The sequence below is a fragment of the Acanthochromis polyacanthus genome, chromosome 14 (assembly GCF_021347895.1).
Source record: "Acanthochromis polyacanthus isolate Apoly-LR-REF ecotype Palm Island chromosome 14, KAUST_Apoly_ChrSc, whole genome shotgun sequence".
In the NCBI taxonomy this organism is placed as follows: Eukaryota; Metazoa; Chordata; class Actinopteri; family Pomacentridae; genus Acanthochromis; species Acanthochromis polyacanthus.
The window spans coordinates 32,233,452-32,252,537 of NC_067126.1; the positions used below are offsets into that span (position 1 = coordinate 32,233,452).

At 40.1% G+C, this 19,086-nt stretch overlaps 1 protein-coding gene across 1 annotated transcript in view; it reads right to left on the reverse strand.

Moving 5' to 3' along the window:
• Positions 1–18,672, reverse strand: part of pde11a (phosphodiesterase 11a) — a 45,811-nt gene extending 27,139 nt beyond the window's left edge. Inside the window, 8 exon segments of the mRNA XM_051959103.1 lie at positions 1,507–1,582; positions 4,036–4,168; positions 5,748–5,812; positions 5,958–6,098; positions 6,738–6,827; positions 16,664–16,779; positions 16,782–16,821; positions 17,380–18,672. Of these exon segments, the coding sequence (XP_051815063.1) occupies positions 1,507–1,582; positions 4,036–4,168; positions 5,748–5,812; positions 5,958–6,098; positions 6,738–6,827; positions 16,664–16,779; positions 16,782–16,821; positions 17,380–18,171 (1,453 nt within the window). The 5' untranslated portion in view covers positions 18,172–18,672.
• Between the last annotated feature and the right edge of the window lie 414 nt (positions 18,673–19,086).

The window sequence follows — 19,086 nt, forward strand, 5'->3', positions numbered from 1 at the left end:
ATATAATTATGCTTTAGTAGTCGGTCTCTGGCCTGAGGGTGCTCACTTAAATCATGTTTTGCTTATTTGGAACCAACTCGGATGTGTTAGTTCTCTGATATTTTCAACAATTCAGGCAGAATCAAAAGCAAAATTGTTATTCACTGTGATTATCTGGCTTGTATCATTATTCTGAGCGGATGTTCATTAAATTTACCAAATTAATCATCTGACTGTTGCAGACTCACTACCTTTTATTAAAGTGAATAATAATGGCAAATGGCTGCATGATGTGCTAATATTTATTTTATTCACATCCGATATTTGACTCTAAACGTCACACTAATTGTTCCAGTTCCAACAGTATTCCTTGGGGTTGCTTTCTGAATGAGCGGCTGCAACCTCATCAGATGACACAAAGACATTCATTCTCTAACTGAATGTATCCTTGACTTGAGAATTTCATCTCCTGCTGCTTTGTTTGTATAATGGTTTTTCACTCCAGATCCTCAGGTGCCACCCACACACTGCATTTCTTTCTCCCCTCACTCTTTCTGTTCTTCTTCCTCTCCCCTCTCCCCTGCCCGACAAATGCACTCACACCTACGCAAAGACGCACACAGGTCTTAACCAACCATCTGCCGCAGATATGCTGATCACTTTGCACTCGAATAAAACTAATGGCTTCCTGCGTCAGATCTCAGCGGGCCGAGCGGAGCAGCTATCGTTGCTCCTCCCAGCAATATCCAGCACCAAAACCAGACGAGAGATCAATGATTTATCAGAGTGTCAGTGTGGTGCTAGCCCGGGGCTGATTCACAAACACAAAGCACACTGCCAGGAGAAGGGAACTCCACCTCCAAGTGTGGACTGATGGTGCAGCGTAGGATCTAATCGCACACATGCAGTCTCAGCTGAAGCTGCCCTGCTATCTGCTTTATGCAGCAAAACGGTGCATGCTGGTGCTATGTGCTGCTCGTAACGAAAGCATAACTGCATCATAAACACAGCATGCAGTCAAAAGTATGTGGACACCTCTGTGCTTTGATTTGAGGTTGCTTCAAGAGTTTGAGTTAAACCCATCACTTCCAGCGAAAAGTAGTTAAAATGCCACGTCCTGACATGCAAAATAATATTTTAGATGACCAGTCGGCATGGAAAGTGAACATAGCATTTAGCATCTTTTCAATTAACTATGGTGCAAAATGCAAGATAAACCTTAATGTCCAACAGCAGCTGACCTCACTTGTGCTCTTGTGTCTGAATAGAAAAAAATCTGTGCAGCCAGGTTTAGAAATCTTGTAAAAATCCTTTTTGGAAGAGCGGAACCAGCTATAGTGGTTTATTAATATTGGTTTTTAAAGCTGATAACCATCTGAGTCTCACGTGTCCACATATTTTTGGCTCTATTTTATCTTACTCTTATCTGACACATCTTTATTAGAATATGCAATGTTTAAAAATCTAATTAAAATCAAGTATACATACACAGATAAGGGGAAAAGGAAGTTCTGTGTGTTCACTTACCAATAATTTGGTGGTTGCTGTTCCATATAGGAACACAAAGCACAGAGCGGATATGGAAGTCAGAGAACTGGTCTGCCTGGAAAAAGTAAGAGAGCAAATACTACATGAATTGAGGATTATCAATCAATCCATCTTTATCATCTGATTTTTGCTCCAGGTCTTAAACAGGACTTTTGCTCATTTTAGACGTTGTTTTATGTTGAGAAAAAAGATCCCAACTGCATTAAACACTGATGTATTGGAGACTTATTTAAAAATGATGTTTTCATTCTTCAAAAGGGAGCCGCTGCGAGAACGTATCTGTTCCGAAACTCAAGTGAGGTATCAGCACGTGCATTGAAAGATTTTAAACGTAATAAATTCATCACTGGAGTATTAACTATGTGTACATGCCTCACCTCTAATGGAAGAGCAGCGCTACATGGAAATACAGAACAGTAGAAGCAGCCAGTTGCCGTCTGTGTTCATTTCAGTGAGGGTCTGCTGGCTATACACTTGAGTTTTTCTGCCACTGTTACTCAAGGATGACCATTGAAGTGTAAATTAAGTCTTCAAAAAATCACCAAGAGAAGTCAGCATTTGGGGGCAGCAGGATTTATTTGTAGACAAAAAAAATATCCAGAAGTAATTCTTAGCAGTGATTAACACCCCAAGAAGAACTGAAAACACTCAGCTGTGCACTTTTATGCTGTGAGTGTTGGTCATTTTTACACGCCTTTAGGGTGTATGATAGAAGTGACAGTTTTTGACACCATTATACCTTTCTTAACCCTCGTGTTGTCCTGTGGATCACAACTGACCCGTTTTAAAGTTTGAAAATGTGAGGAAAAAACATATATTTTCACAGTGAAACTTTTGATGACCAAATTTTCAACATTTTTGGGAAATCTTTGAACATGTTTCTTAAGAACATTCACAAAAAAATCAACCAAAATCCAGCGAATTTCACTGGATGTGAATGTTCTTAAAGAAAGTATTAGAAGTTTTACTGATATATATATTTTTAGGACTTTTTGGGAAGATTTTTACTCATTTTTTGAAAATATTTACAAGAATTTTCTTGCCAAATTTGGGGATTTGTTTTTTTAAATATAGTTTTTTTTAAGGGAAATTTTTAAGGAATTATTGGAATTTTCTTCCTGAAGGTTTTTGCAAGTTTTCAGAAATTTGTGGAATTTTTTGCTGAATTTTTGGATTTTTTTCAGACAATGAAAATATTTTTTGGGAGGGTAAATCTGTTGGTCAGACCTTGTCACCAAATATCAAGTTTCATCATTAGATTACATTTCACAGTGGATATGTGTATATTACGTTATCAGTAGGTCATGTTTAACAGAGAATATGCCCAGACATGTTCAGACCTTTTTCTTCACATCTTACCCCTTATTATTTTGTGACAGATTTCATGCATATTATACTTGTGTGGGTTATTATGATTCCAGTATATATTAGAAGTCAGTATACATCATTCCACATTTCATCTCCTAGAAAGCACACATCTTCACACCAATGTTATAGGTTGTACTTTGTGCAAGGATGGCTGGACAGTTTCTAGGCCTTCCTGTTCTTCACACACACATTCATCATCATCAAAGCATCGATGGTTATTAGAATATTCAACATTAAGCACTTCACACACTTTTACTACTTATCAATAGCATCTGCCAGGATTCCATCATCATTTACTTTCAGCACATCGTACTCAAAGAATATTACATGACACCACCTCAAACTTTTACCACTTGTGCTCTGATTCTGTTTGGACCTGTGCAGCTTCAGCACCTCCTGGTTTGAAGGAGCCTACAGAAATCAATTAACAGCTGACAAAGTGGAATAATAGAACCACCATGTGATTCCGATAAAATAAGATTTAATGCTAGTTATACAAAAGCACTCACTCAAGGGCAACCAGGCTTTACTTTAACTCTTAATTCCAAGAGGCTTCATCAGTTCTATCGACTGGCGGCCATTTTCATCCGTGCAAGCTCTTCACACCTGGACAAGTCCATGAGGTCACATGTGAGTCATTAAGGACAGACGCCGATCTTGTGAGAGCTCAGTGTCCAATTACTTGAGGTGCAAATTGTGATGAAACCAAATGTGAGTGAAGCAACATTAACGGATAAACAGCTCAGGGACAGATATTACAGTTCGACGCTCTTGGTCCCCTTAATTTCTGTTTCGCACCTATCAAAATGCACACTTTTAACGCCATCCTGAGGTGGTTTAGTTAATGAAGCCATTAATGAATCCCATGTGACTTTATAGACACATGTGTGACAGCTTGGTGTGAAGATCTCGTAGTGGTTTAAAATGCATGGACTCCACAGCAGCCAGAGGAACTGACTCTGGGGTGAGCAATGAAATGTCTTAAGCAGTGAGTCTGTTTCCATACCTCTGGATTATATATAACATCTGAATGACTGAGAACCATCACAGGCACATTTCATACTCTTTTTTTCTTATCATTTCAGTCAGGATAAAATCCCAGTGATGTGAATTTCAAGAGGCATGCTAGTGTGTGGTTACCTCAGCATCAAAGCGAGGATCCTGATAGGCGTCACTAATGTTCACCGGCAGTCCTGTGGATGCCACCAGCTCTGCAATGCTGTTGTTGATGAGCCAGTCTGAGTACGATGATTTCTCCATGCTATCTTTGAAACTATGGGGTCAGAAAATAAATTGCAAATGAAACATAACAGAGAAACAGGAATTATTCTTTGCTCAGAGGATGTCTGGAGTCGAATTTTCTAATGCAATCCCTCAGAAGATCACGAGTTATCATGGAAATAAACAAACAACAGACAGCTTCTCTTTCTTCTCATGGACCTTCTTTTACATCAACTTGCATTTAATGAACTTTTCATACAGTACATGTCAGTAGACTTCTCTTGCAGCTTTATGAAGTAATGAAAAGTTAATTGTGTAGTTGTCTACCTCATTGCCAAACGCCCCCACACTCCACAGCAGAGACACCTGCATCTACATTTTAGTCTTCAAATGCTACTAGGAAAATGTTCAGTGCGGCTCGTTTTGTCTTTCAAGATTAGAATAAAGACGGTGAGACGCTGATGTCAGATCTTCTGATTCCCTTTGATCTGGCGATACAGATGCAGCCCACAGTGCAGCAGGGAATAAACCTCATGGGTGTGATGGCAGGATGCCTCACCTCCTTTTACATTCGCTCTATATTCTCTCAATCTTATGTCTGTCATTGAGCAACACTATCATCCACGTGGGAGTTGCTGGAGACTGTTGGCACAACAGAAATCCTACACCATTTGACTCTGATTTTATGTACTTAATTAAGCACATAAATCGTGCAGCCTTCCTTGCTGCTCTGTAGATGTGAATGGCAGCAGTGGCTCCTGTGTGTGTGGAGCAGATTGTCCAATAATCGCAAGGTTGAGAGTTGGATTCCATGCCTCTTTATGTGCCAGAAGACAAGAAACTGAACCCCAAGTTGCTCCTAATTGCCCTCCATAGCGTTTCATGGCAGCTCTGCCAACACTGGTGTGTGAATAAGTAAATAAGAAACACATTGTAAAGCCCTAAATTTACAATGAGCTAAATATGTGTAAAACAAGTAAAGATTTAGGTAAGCTAATGTCAGCAAAGTGATTCTGTACTTGTGCAAATTCAGCATGGACTGTAATTCGCACAGCTGACAGCAGAAAATGTAGCAGAAGACATTGGCTAGTCCAGCAGCCTTATATGTATTTTGTTACTCATTTCTTAATATTTATTTCTTGTGCTGTATTTTTTTTTTCAAAATACAGTTAAATTTATCAGCACTGTCTTGAGGTGACCACATCAGTTATGGCAAGTGCAGGACTCCGGGGGATAATTTGTCTTCCTTTCCGCGTTGTTTTCATCCATAAACATCCCACACAATATTAAGCCTCTCTTTCTCCGCTCAGCCATGCCTAGCAGTAGAGAGAAGCAGCAAAACCCAATTAAGTAGGACTCCCACAGTATGCCTCCTATTCAGAATCAGCATATTACTCCCACAGAAGAAGAAGACAGAAGAATCCATCTTTTTTTTCTTATTTTTTTGTCCTTGATGGACAGATTTAAAAGAAAAAAACAGGCTGTGTGCAGGATTTCCAGGTGCTGTGGTGCCAAACAGCAAACAAAGGTGCAGTTATGGCTATTTAGTGAGAAGGTTGCTGGTATGCCAAGAAGGGAAATGAAGATTATTGAGGTACAGAGTAGATTTAACCATAAAACATTATACATACCTGCTTTCAGTGTCTGCACTGCACTTAGGGGACAGCAGCTCAAATGATTTGGTAAACTTCACCACCTGAAAGTTTTAAACGGGAAAAACCCACTGAAGTTCATGGAGATACGCCGTATATACTGAGAGAGAAAAAAATGAGGCAGAAAATAAAGACAAGCACTGACAGGTAGACACATACACAGCAGGACAGCAGAGAGAAAAACCGTACCGGTGACTCAATGTCCTCCAGCAACTGAACAGAGCAGCGCTCGCACTTAAGCAGTGTCTGGGCACGGTGCATGATCTTCCTGACAATCTTCTCCAGGTCAGTCTGTTCTTCAAACAGGTCATTGACTACCTCCAGGAGTGCCTGATCACCAGCAACAGAAAAAGATACCACCGGCATTTTCCCTAACAATCTAAACCACATTCAAACAGACTAAATAAGAAATCTGTCAGCAGGTGACAGTGAAGACACTTTAAATAAAACTGTTTGCCTTGCTCAGATGTTTGAAGCTGATTATTATCATCATCCTTAAACCATAAACCAACAGGATGATAAAACATGATTACTTTCCCCAATAAAAGTAAATTAGGCCCTTTATCTAAGGCACTACTCATCCAATTTAATGCACATGCACATAAAAATCAGATGGTGTAAAGGGAGCTCTCCTCATTTTTCTCTTCTACTCACTGAACTGTGTTCTCATTATGTTCTCTTCCATCACAGATCAATATGTGACATGAATTAGTGCATCTCTTATCATTCCCTAGGAGGCTCAGATCATGGACCGGGCCTTCCTCTGGATACAGGCCCATCCCCCCTCCACAGATCCACAGAAAATGTGCATGCAGGGCTGCATGCTGCTCTGTGATTCCCACTGCAGTGGCAGCAAGTGGGCTTCTGCTGATCAATACTCAGCCTCAATGTCAGCACCGCAGGGGGAGGAAGTAATGCTGATCCAACGGATGGGAGGGTTATTATCCTGGTTGGCCCTGTGGCCCTTACCCGACTCCTGTCGTACTCTTTTCTTGAGGCCGAGAAGAGTTGGGCATTGGAGATCGCAATTCCACAGAAGGGCAGGTACATCTGCAGCACCTGTGGACGTAGTGAACACTTGTAAAAGTTGCTGATTTAAGGCTCCTGTTGTCCTCATTTACAGACACCAAAAATATTGTTTCCGTGTCTGAAAAAAATCCAAAAATTCAGTAAAAAAATTCCACAAATTTCTAAAAATTTCCAGAACTTTCAGGAAGAAAATTCCAATAATTCCTTAAAAGTTTCCCTTAAAATTTTTATTTTAAAAAATCTCCCAAATTTGGCAAGAAAATTCTTTTAAATATTTCCAAAAAATGAGTAAAAACTTTTTCAAAAAATCCTAAAAATATCTAAAGTGATTACATATATATTACTAAAACTTCTAATATTTTCTTTAAGAACATTCACCAAAAAAAATCAACCAAAATCCAGCGAAATTCTTTTGTGTGAATGTTCTTAAGAAACATTTTTAACATTTCTTTTTTCCCACCAAAAAATGTTCAAAGATTTCCCAAAAATGTTGAAAATGAGGACATCAGAAGTTTCACCGTGAAAATATTTTTTTCCCACATTTTCAGACTTTAAAATAGGCCAGTTTTGATCCGCAGGATAACACGAGGGCTAATGAAGCTACAGGTATGTAATGCTCACTGAAATGAGACATGAGGGTATATTTGAAGTGAAGGCCCATTTAGTCTGTATCACATGAGCATAAGGGCGATGCAGTGAAGTCCTTCTAGCGGTTTCACACTGTTCTACTCATTATGAATAGCAGTAATGTGAATCAAACACAGAAGCAGATAAAATATGCCTTTACAAATGTTTCATGAAGGAAAACAATGCACTTCTTTCCAGCTCCACGGGGCACTTTTAATATTGTATTACGTTGTTTATTGGAAGAAAACAACAACAGAAAAGTGTACATATTATGTTAATATTTCCATCCCAGAAAAACTTTGCTTTTGAACTGGAACAAATAAGAAATGGCCTTTCATTGGCATTATTACTCGCTGGGACAAATAAATCAATCCAACTGGCATTTTACCGTTTGACTGAATAGTCTGACTCGCTGCGCCTTGGGCTGATAACATGAATTCCTTATTTCTCTCATATTTTCTTCACATAAATAATGTAATCACTTGATGTGGCCTAATGACTGTAGTTAATATGTATCCTGAAATCGAATCGATGTCTTACTAGTTTGGAGTCGAACTACATTTCTTTCCTTCCTCACCGCTGTTGACTCATAATGAACATCAATACACAGTTACACTCTACAGAGGGTTTGGTGTGAAGTGGCCTCAGCTTCACGATGACACCTCCAACAATGTCGCCTTATCTGAGAGACCCTCGGCGCCCCCAATAATGTGGAATCAATAGAATTTTGGCGGTGTGCTTCCTTACTCTGGCTCTTTGTTGAGTTATCTATCTCTAGCATCTGGCTGCTGTGTAAACAATACAATCAGCACAACAAGCCCACTAATATTTGCCAGCCGTCAGCCTGACCTGAGGGGAGGGACGCTGCAACAATGCATGAATGGGAAGTTACTCAGCTGTGGCTGCTGATACAGGGATATCTCTTTCACCTCTCAGAGATGACAATGTGTCAGTTACTCATCAGCCACAAATGAACATGTGACAAATACAACCCGGTAGCATTGTGCGACCTATTTTGTACCAGCGACAAATATTGTTTAGGTAGTTCTTTCCTTATAGGGCAAGTTGGAGCTTCCATATGAGGTGCTGTTGTGTGCAGTTGGAGGAAGTTAATAGTATTTGTCTATTGTTTGATGTGCTTAAGAGGAAAATACAAAACATAATCTGATATTAGAAGTAGAATAATATTAGTAAATGATAATTGTTTGCCTAAAATGGCACCATATACCGGGCACAAGTTGAGAAAATCTTCTGTAATTGCTGGAATCTCCTTTTACAATCAAGCAGTCTCCTGGGTGGCTACATATCTTTACTTTCTCGGTCTCTGCCTATTCAATAATAATACCATATACCAAGCTATATACTGGCAACATGGCAGTAATGGATTATTCTTTTAAAGAGAGACTCTAATGGCAATGGACAGTGTATGTACTGCACATATATGTAAATGACACTTGCTGTAAATCTTCAGTTATTTCTAAACACACACGATGATGATGATGAGGCAGCCCGATCTCACGAGGATTCGTGAAACTGTCACGTAAGTTTTAGTTTCGGTTTCGTGCGCACCAACACGATTTCGTCATGTTTTTCGTGCCGCTCACCACGAAATGCGCACCAATGTATTTTAAACGGCGGACTTTTCGTGCCACCCAGAACGTATTTCAAACGAATGTGTGTATTATATTTTTAATGTAAAACCATGGCGAATCCAACGCTATATTTTGCATGACATCGTCCCTAAACATAACCCTAACCATAACCATAACCCGGTGGTACACTTACCTTTTTTTTTTTTTTTTTTTTTTTTTTTTTTTTTCCCCAATTTGCATAGGAATTTCAAGAATGTCCGGCGGCCGGCGGCCGCAAACGCGATCACACAAGCAGTATACGCCGATGGACAGCTTAGATCGTCATGAATCCGCTGGTATAAACCACTTTCAGCTGTGATTACCACAGCGGGTTTCGTTGTGAGCAACACGAAAAACATTTCGTGGTGAGCGGCACGAAAAACATGACGAAATCGTGTTGGTGCGCACGAAAAAGAAACAAAAAATTTACGTAACAGTTTCACGAATCCCCGTGAGACCGTGTTGGATGAGGATGATGATGGTGATGATGATGTTGATGATGAGTTGAGTGGGGGTTAGAGTTAGAGTCAGAGAAGGTGGGCCTGTCTGTCTTTGCATGTCTGTCTCTGTAGTTTGTTTTTTCTTGTATTGTTGTATTGTAATGTTTTTGTGATGGTGAGTGGGGGTTGGAAATTTAAAAGCTTTTGCTTCATCCATCCCCTTTTCAAACCAAGATATATTTTTATGTCTGTTGTTAAAAAGAGCTGTGTGCACGTTTGAAATAAATCTTCTGAACTGAACTGAAACCTGATCTTCTTCTTTGCCATTCATCTGTTGAATGTATGTACACACACTGGGAATGAGCCAGCGTTACAGCGTTGTGTTTAATCATCACATAAATTCAATCAATCAACATCAAACACGTATTTGTTCTGCTCCGGCATGTCAAACATCGTGAAGCACCAATTAAATCACTTAATTAAAAGCACTGGTCTTCAGAACAGATGACGCTGAGCAGTAAGTTCATACATAATGCTATTTCAGCTGTCCTATGGAATTCTCTAATAATGATCTTCCAGAGAGAGGCAGTGGCCATCAATAGCCCCAGCAGGAGCAGATTCATTAGCGAGCAGGACTTTGGGGATCTGGCTATGGATCTGCCTATAAGAAGGAACAGGCGAACCCAAGAATAGCACTGCTCTCTCTAATTACATTCTGTCAGGCAGGCCATTATACACGGCTGCATTACAAACAAGACGTTTTATGCCTAGAGGCCTCTGGACTGACCAGTAAAGAGGGGTTTAATAACAAAACTAACTGGCTGCGACCTTGGGGACACTCGGCTCCTCTGACCTAAATGTTTTCCACAAGTCGAATTTCATATAAAGCACATCTGGGGGAAATTACACTTTGTTTCTCCACATCTCTGCATAAATGACAGCTGTTAGTCGAGTTTAAAGCTGTGCACACCTTCTAATCGTGACAAAGAAAAAAGGAAGCTCTCTGTTTCTCTGATCTTACTTTGATCCTAAAATATGACTTCATCTGAACAGGTACAAATGTGGATATTTACTGAGCACACTGAGCAGCATTCAGAGTTAAGGAATGTTTAAAAAAAACTATGCATTATTTTATTGGTTCATATTGGGATTGAATTGCGATATTCAGTCAAACGCTGGACTGTTTTCCAAAACACGCTCACTCCATTAGCATCATCATACTGTCACATGCTTGGCAGCGATACAAGGCTGTTTGCACATGCTGATTTCTTGGTTGAGAAAATGAGTGCAATCAATTAGCATTAATAATTAAGAATTACATAATGACTGAATTTACTAATTAACAGCGGAGCGCAGAGTCACAGCGCTTATTATAGATGTAGAGATATTTATGGGCTTGTTAACATGTTAAATGCCTGGAAAAATAACAATGGACGTAACTTTGTGTTCCATTCAGAAATTTGAGTGCAACAATCTGATCTGTATGAGATAGAATGGAGACGTGGATCTTTTCTAATTCAGCTGCTGCTTTCATAGCTTTCTGAATAACTTGCATTAAGGTCTAACTTTAATATAGTTTAGGAAAGACGCTGTTTTTGCCGCTGTATGTGCAGTTTGGAGATGAATTGATCAGCAGATTATTTTGTATTCTCAAAGATTTAACCTTTCGGAGTCCCTGATTATTCACAATACTTTGTGAAACTTTAAACCAAATTAAGTTGTTTGACTTGGAAACAACTGAAAACACAAAGTTCAGTTCAAAAATTTTCAAAAATGCAACGTAGATTCAAGTTAGTAAGTGTTAAATATTGTCTGTGATAAAGATCTCGCAGGTATTTTTTGATTGCTGCAGCCAAATCATATCTGAAAAATGTATAACTTTAAGTTTTATCTTGCAATGATTTGTGAATATACTTAGAAATTCCATGTAAATGGAAAAAAAATATTATCATAAGCAATGTAAAGGTTTAGTGAGGGGGAAAAAAATCTGTTTAGACATTTCAAATAATCTATATTTAGATATTTCAGTCTATTTGTAGTGTGGTTTATGTTTTTTTTAATGGTGTTTTTGATGTTTGTTTTCTTGTTTTATAGCCAAAGGAGATGAGAGAAATTGGACTAAATTAAATTCTGATTCATGAAATGCCTTAATCTGGACTTGAAGACAATAGTAAGAGGGTAAGTTTGCATTGTTTCGTATCTTTGACAAACTATCACTTTGCTCAAAACTGGTACAAAAACATACACTACTGATCAAAAGTTTGGGTCCATTTTTGGGGTTATTTTTGAAAGAAAAGCATTTTTTTTTCAATGAAGAAACCATTGAATGAATCAGAAAAACAGTCTTGACATTGTTAATGTGGTAAATGACTATTCTAGCTGGAAACGGCTGATTTTTACTGGAATATTTACATAGAGGTACAGAGGAACATTTCCAGCAACCATCACTCGTGTGTTCTAATGCTACATTGTGTTAGCTAATGGTGTTGAAAGACTAATTGATGATTACAAAACCCTTTTGCAGTTATGTTAGCACATGAATATATAAGTGCGAGTTTTCATGGAAAACATGAAATTGCCTGGATGTACCCCAAACTTTTGAATGGTAGAGTAAGTTAACTTATTTTCCCCCTGCTGATGTACTGTTGTTTGTGTCTAAATAACTTGTAAATGTAATAGACTATCCTTGAAGGCAACATCTTCCTTCAAAACAGATTCATATTCAGATGGACCAACCAACATTGAATTCTTGCCGCTGCCAACAACTGTCTAATATCACCAATTAATTATTTTCTAATTAAAAATAAAAGCTGGAACTGGACTGAGTATTTCTCCCACAAACAATGCTGCTATCACACCCTGCTCTTGTTTTTAATGGTGAGCTGTAGCAGCACGAACCATTGTGTTTTCAGTCTTCACTCAAAAGTAGAATTTTCACACTTCCCGGAAAGTCCTTTGACGAAAGCTTGCACACATTTAATGTGTTGGATACAGACACTTCTTTATTTCAGACTGCCACACGGATAGCTCCTTTGAAAGCAAATAATAATTAGTATCTGCCAGATAATAATGACTTCATCTTTTCTTCATCTATATTGGCTCATGATTTACTTATTTTGAGAGCTCTCCAGTCGGATCTCACAATCTGTTGCAGTAGCTATGAATCACCAACTCTGGCATCCCTGAAGGTACAGTTTTAGATCTTCCTGTTTTAATGTGAAATAAAATGCCCTCTTGGAAATTAAAATGCCTGTGCATTGCACATAAACACATAGAAGTATGAAGATCAAATGCTTGCTGGTTGCACACTTGCTCGAAATTAAAGAATTTAAATCCTTAGTAGAAGCCAGCTTCTACTTTCTTAAAATAATATTATATCAAAGGTGGGATGACAGACAAGGAATCATAGTCAGTAACTACTCATACACCAGGTGCTCATACACCAGCTCTACTTTTGTTCTCTGGGGTTGCACTGTCCACTATCCACTCAGTTCTTGCTTCAGAGATTTCATGTAGTGGCACTTCACCAATTCTCAGAGCCATGTGTTTTCACCGGCTGCATATTGCAAAGGTTAACATTTATCCATTTTCTCTTGATTTACGAAGATTTTCGTGACATTTTTCTGTTATCTTAGACACTTTGCGAGGAACATGTTTAGTATGATGCACTTTAGGAATTTGATTTAATGTGATATTCTCCAGGATTTTGTGAAATGGTGTTTTCTGTTCTTTAGCTGTAGATTTACATTGGGAAATTGTTGGAATTCTTACTAAACTATTGATTTAAATGATTTGACAAAGACTTTGGTAGTCAGAGGGAGCACAGTGGTGAGGGGAGGATGCTATTTGACAATCAACTCGCACAGAACTATATTTGCATCTTATTAGGCGCTCATTCATGAAGATGTCTATCCAGTGATATTACATTTCATGTCCGATGTATTTAAAGGCATGCAAAGCGAAAGAAAAGCTAAATCAAGATAATAGCATAGGATATGGAGATAGCAGGATGAGGTCACTTTATATTCTTAACTTAAGGCAGTAGCTACATTCCTCCACAGAAGATAATGAGACATTGCAATTATACATAGGTTTAACCATTATTCAGACTCCCCAAAGGTCTCCCATCCAGTGTATCAACAGAATATAATTAAGGCAGCGTGGAATTCAAAACCAGCCCTGAAATGTGTTAAAAACCCTGTAAAGTTTTGTTTTCATAAAGACACACTTAACCTCTAATGATATGTGCTGTTGCAGTATCAATTAATGCTTTGAAAAGCATGATGCATTTTCCTATTACAAGGTCTTCCATAAAAGCAGAGCTGCAGCTGTGCCGTACAGGGAACCACGTTCTCTAAAGCTAGCATTGCATTTCATTACTAATTCAGCTGTAGCCTTCTCAGACATTAGTATGATGTTAATCCAATGTGATACAAGCTCAAAACAATGAAAATAAGGAAAAGAACTCCTCATCTGCATCTGTTATCATCAACAGAGATGTAATTTTGACAGTGGAGTAGCAGTGGAGGAAAACATAAGGTAAAGAAGAACACTACAGTCGTTTTGCTACATTGAAACTGATCTCTGAAACAAAAGCACAGCACGCTTTGTATTTCATGTTTCATCTTCTCCCCTCCCTCATGCCCTCCATGCAATAAGAGAGCAAGTAAGTGTACTGGCTTGTCACCGCCTTTCTGCTACATCTATTCAAGCGTGCTGATGGACTAAACACGTGCTCCTCGTGCCGCCCTGATAGACGATCATTCAGAAACACAACGCTGGATCTGGATCAGTGTGAGGTCTCGCTCCCCCGTTGGCTGCTTGAACACATTATATCTGAATATTACACTCATTCAGTAATTTCTGCGTCTTTGTTTCAATTGCCAACTTCACTCAGCTGTTTACAGATTGAACTGATTCCCAAAGGAGCATAAATGTAAATCATCCAAGAGCCTTCTTGGATCTGTTTCAAACCAGAACAGGAGCAGCTAAAAGGGCCCCAACTCTGCCACGGAATCCCACTGCGGTGTTAACTGTTTGGCAACGGTTCAAAATCACATAAATGGTGACACTAAATTAATCTCTGACGCACTGGCTGTTCAACTCAGCACTTAAGTGAAGCGTTAACCAATGCGAGATTCTGAACTGCATATATAAAGTTATTCTTCTTGGTGGTTTTACAACAGTGTCCGGGCCCTTTGGAGCAATCCTGCCTTAGGAAAATTTAATGAAGCTCAGAGACAGAGACTTGCTGTGACCCACCTAGAAACAAAGAACTGAGACTCAGTCTTAGAGCAAATGTGCTGCTTGTCAGACATGTGAGTTGGGTGAATTCTTTAAATAATAAATATTAGTTACAGGAAACAAACAGAGAAGGAGCAGACATTAGCTGTTGTTTCTCAGATGGTAGATGTGCAGTTAGTGCTGCTTGTCAGACGTGGGACATCAAAGCACGGGCTACCTTCAGACTCTGTGGGTTATATGTAATCTCTGGTACAAGTAATTATTCACTCTGATGATGCCTGAGCTCTTTGTACCTGTAGGAAATGCTATGTTCCTCTGTTTAATGTACAACTTCACACTCAAATCTTTCAGTTACCATGGAAAAAATACAGTGTATGAACCATTTCAGCAATTTACATTACATGGTGTATTGAAGAAACAAAAGATTCTGTCTCAGTCAGTCATAATAATAGAGAAAAGTTTCAGCGCTACCGAACAATTAAAAGCCTCATTGCCAAACTACATCTGTAAAATCTCTCCGCTCAGAGTGGTTCGCGTCACTCCAGGCCTCTGAATCACCACAAGCATCTCCAATTTGTTTAGCAATTCAAATGACACAATAAAAAAGCAAAATGACGAATCAGTTTGAGCATCCACACAACCACAGAAGTCGACAATAACCGCCCAACAATGAATAAAAAGCTCCACGCTTGTAGGTCACAGTGCAAATCCTAACATGCAAAGGGAGCAAAATGAGAAGAAGAAAAAAAAACCTTTTGGCCTTAGAGAATCCCCCTCTTGTTTCCAATATCTCTGCCATCTCTGTAAGCTCATGAGTGTTACAGCATTGACAGTAACGAGAAATGACAGCTCGCATCACTGTAAGCCCTGCTATGCTTGTGTACCCTCAACACCACAGAACACTGTTTGTCTACAAAAAAAAAAAAAAAAAAACACTGAATAACATCCTTGAAATGCCACACATGAATCATAAAGCATGAGCATTACTTCAGGGCTGTTCTTTCCTCTGTGCTATACCTCAGTGTGCTGCATAAAAAACAAGTCTGGAGCCTGGCTAGCAGCTCTGGAAAAGCTGTAGTTGGGCCTCACAAGCATCGGCATGACAATTTGCTTGCAATGTTGACATGCTGGTGCTTTGCAGTTTCACCATGTTCACTTTAGTTTGCTCTTTATTCTGATACCATTAGTTTTGCAGGTGTGTTCATTGAAATTTTGACCTAGAGGGCAAAGTCGGGGTTTCCCTGAAGTCGTCGTATTTGAAACAGTGGGAAAATGTGAATGTGTGTGCACAATATTTTACTACAGTTTATCATTGAAACCTTTTACTCCGAGCAAAATAACAGATTTCAGGGCATCAGTGACGTAGATCTGCTGGTGTTTCGCAGGATGTTTGAAAAGATTTCACAATATCATAATAAATATATCGGCATATTGGAAGTGCTAGAGAGTGACAGGATCACTAGTGATAATAATTCATCCTTTTTGGAGCCTGAATGTCCGTACAAAGTCTTTATGACATGTGGGCCACTTGACAATGCTGCAAAAATGGCAGAAGTTGTGTGACAGACCACCTTTTTTACCAGAAACCACGTGCCTTTATGGTAATTTGGTCCTTTAACTAACACAGTGGCAAAATATAATCACCTTCTATTACTTTGCCAGTCAAGTTTATAAATATACCACTTGTTGTTGCACACGATTAAGGTCTGATATCATTTGTTTTAATTAATTTATTCAAATAAGTAAAGGCAACACATCACAAAACCCACAGGACGTACAATTACTAAGATAAACGAGCTAATCAGCGGGATTGTATACCAAATATATATCTTGATCTATTCTGCACGTCAATCAGGCAGCAGGGTTCACACTGTGTTATGCTTGTGTGTGTGTTTTCCACCTTCAGCATTAATAACGAAATTACCTTCTCATCGTCTTCGGTGAAGAGTTCGCCACTGGAGGTCTTGTTGATGGCCTGAGCAACTCCAATGATCTCTCCGTCACTGTTGCGAATGGGCATGCACAGGAGCGACTTGGTTTGTACCCTGTCAGCTTGTCAATTTCATCACTGAACCGGCGATCCTGCACCGTGTGAAATAAAGACACAATGTAAGCACTTGTTGGAGGGGGAGGAAAAGCAGTTTCCCCGCTCTTAATTTCAGTCGACAGGGCAGTAAAAGGTGCAGCTCATTAAGGAGTGCAAGTCTTACTGATAGAAGAAGTCTCGGATGAAAACAATTTGATAGACAATTTGTCCTGAAATGATGGCTCAGTTTGGACAGTTTAGTAATGTTACCTTTGTTTTCTGGTTTAAATGTTCAACCAAAGACACTTTAAGACTTCACTCTGATAATAGAGGGGTGTTGGGATCACTAAGCAATCTGACATCTTTGTGGTTTTGATGTTCAAGTGTTGTTTTACATCTTATAGAAGGTAATCAAGTGTAAAACTGGAGGGGGAATGAGACTCTTTATTACTGATTTGAGTGAACCTGTAGTTTGACAGTATACGTCCAGCTTACTAGTGTTGGTTTACGTGCTCTCAGCTGCTACAGTTTGACAGATAAAAGCTGAAGGAAAATGACCTCCTGGCTCATTGTTCCTGTGACTCATGCAAAGATGCACAAAGAGGTGCGGGCACCTGATAAGCGTCAGGAATGTTCACTGTCTCCCCATGCTCAGCCACATATCCAATGATCCCTTTGCCCCACGGCACCTGAACTTCATCCGAATTCATGGAGGGCAAAACCGTGGTTCCTGCGTGCACGTCAAAGAATTTGGACACTAGTGTCTTCTTGTTGCCAGTTCCCTCCACCAGAAACAAGGAGCACCGGTCTGCGTCGACCATAATACAAACAAACACCAGAATTTTGTAGCTGAGACTCGTTAGATCCAAGTCGTTCGAGATGTCTTTGACCAGCTCCAGGAAAAACTCTCTCTCACTGTGTTCTTTGAGGTAATATTTAAAATCCACGGCTGTGGACGGGTACTGGGGGATGTTGACTCTGGACTCCAGCAGTGCGCTCAGGATGTGCGCAGTGGTCGGGGGCAGAGAGCTCGCCTTCCTCAGCAGGGCTCTCCTCCTCATGCTCGTCAGCGGCTCCTGGGCCCTGGAATTCACATGTTCGTCGTATGTCCTGTTCACGTTGATGGCCTTGGACCTGGCGAAAGTTTTGCGCAGCTCCTTCTGAGACGCTCTCCGCTGCAGACCGTCACATTTGCTCGCCCAGCTGTCCTTGCACGCGTTGCTCTTCTCCTCTGCCCTCGGCTCGGCGGGAGCAGCGGCCGCCGGACTTTTGCTCGCCTGGTGATTCTTGAGCCATTTCTCCACCATGCTATAGTTCCCCTTCCTGTTCAGGTAGTCCTCGAACAAGTCGGGATGCGAGTCCAGAAAACTTTCCACGTCAGAGAACACCATATTCGCCACTGCCATGTCTGTGCTTCAGATGGTCCTCAGTGAACCAAATCCATGAAGACGCGCAAAGAAAAAGCATCTATGAGGCTTTGCTGAGGGTTAAAGTTAGAGAATCGTGTGAATTGCCACAACTTCCGAGACGCGTTATGCTGGGAACACCCCTGGAGCTCCGGCTGCACATCCAGGTTCCAGTCTGTGGGGAGAGGGATGGAGACTCCCTTTGCGCACCAGAATATCCCTCCACAGCGTTTCCTCAGTTTAAAATCATCTCCGTAAAGCAAAAAGGAAGCGATTTGCTATCATGTGCATTTAAAAAAATCTCCCACTGAGCCACTACTGAGCATCACCGTCGTCCTCTTGTGTGCAAATGACGCTGGCTGTGGTTGGCTCCGTCCCGCTGATGCTCGCTTCGTCACACAGACAGAAGCTCAGGGTTGCTTCAGCTCTCAGCCCCTCTGGCCATCTGAACCGTTTGCCCTCCTTTAAGAGAGAGTGTGATGACGGTGCCGAGAATAATGATGTCTCGGGTAAATTCACCTATCATCATTTTCAGCATGAACAATGCACCCCAAGCCCCCACCCCCCTACAAGATGCATATTTTAAACTGTGGGCTGCAATATGCAAATATATAAAATGGTGGATTAGAGTGGAGGGTGTTTGCCCTATAGAAATCATGAGTTTCTGCAAAAATTAAGCAGGGCTGGAGATTTTTGAAAGCATGTTTGAGCTTGTAATAAACACTGCAAATTGACAATGCAATTATTTCCTGAACTTTCGCATCTTTTGTATCAGCAGTGTTCTGTATCATTAAGTTATATAACAGAGATTTTATTGGCACAGTGAGCATGTCAGAAAATCAAATTCCTTTATACAATGTTATTAATGAATGTGTGCAGGTGCGACGTTTGAACGCTAGGGGGAGCCAGACTCCA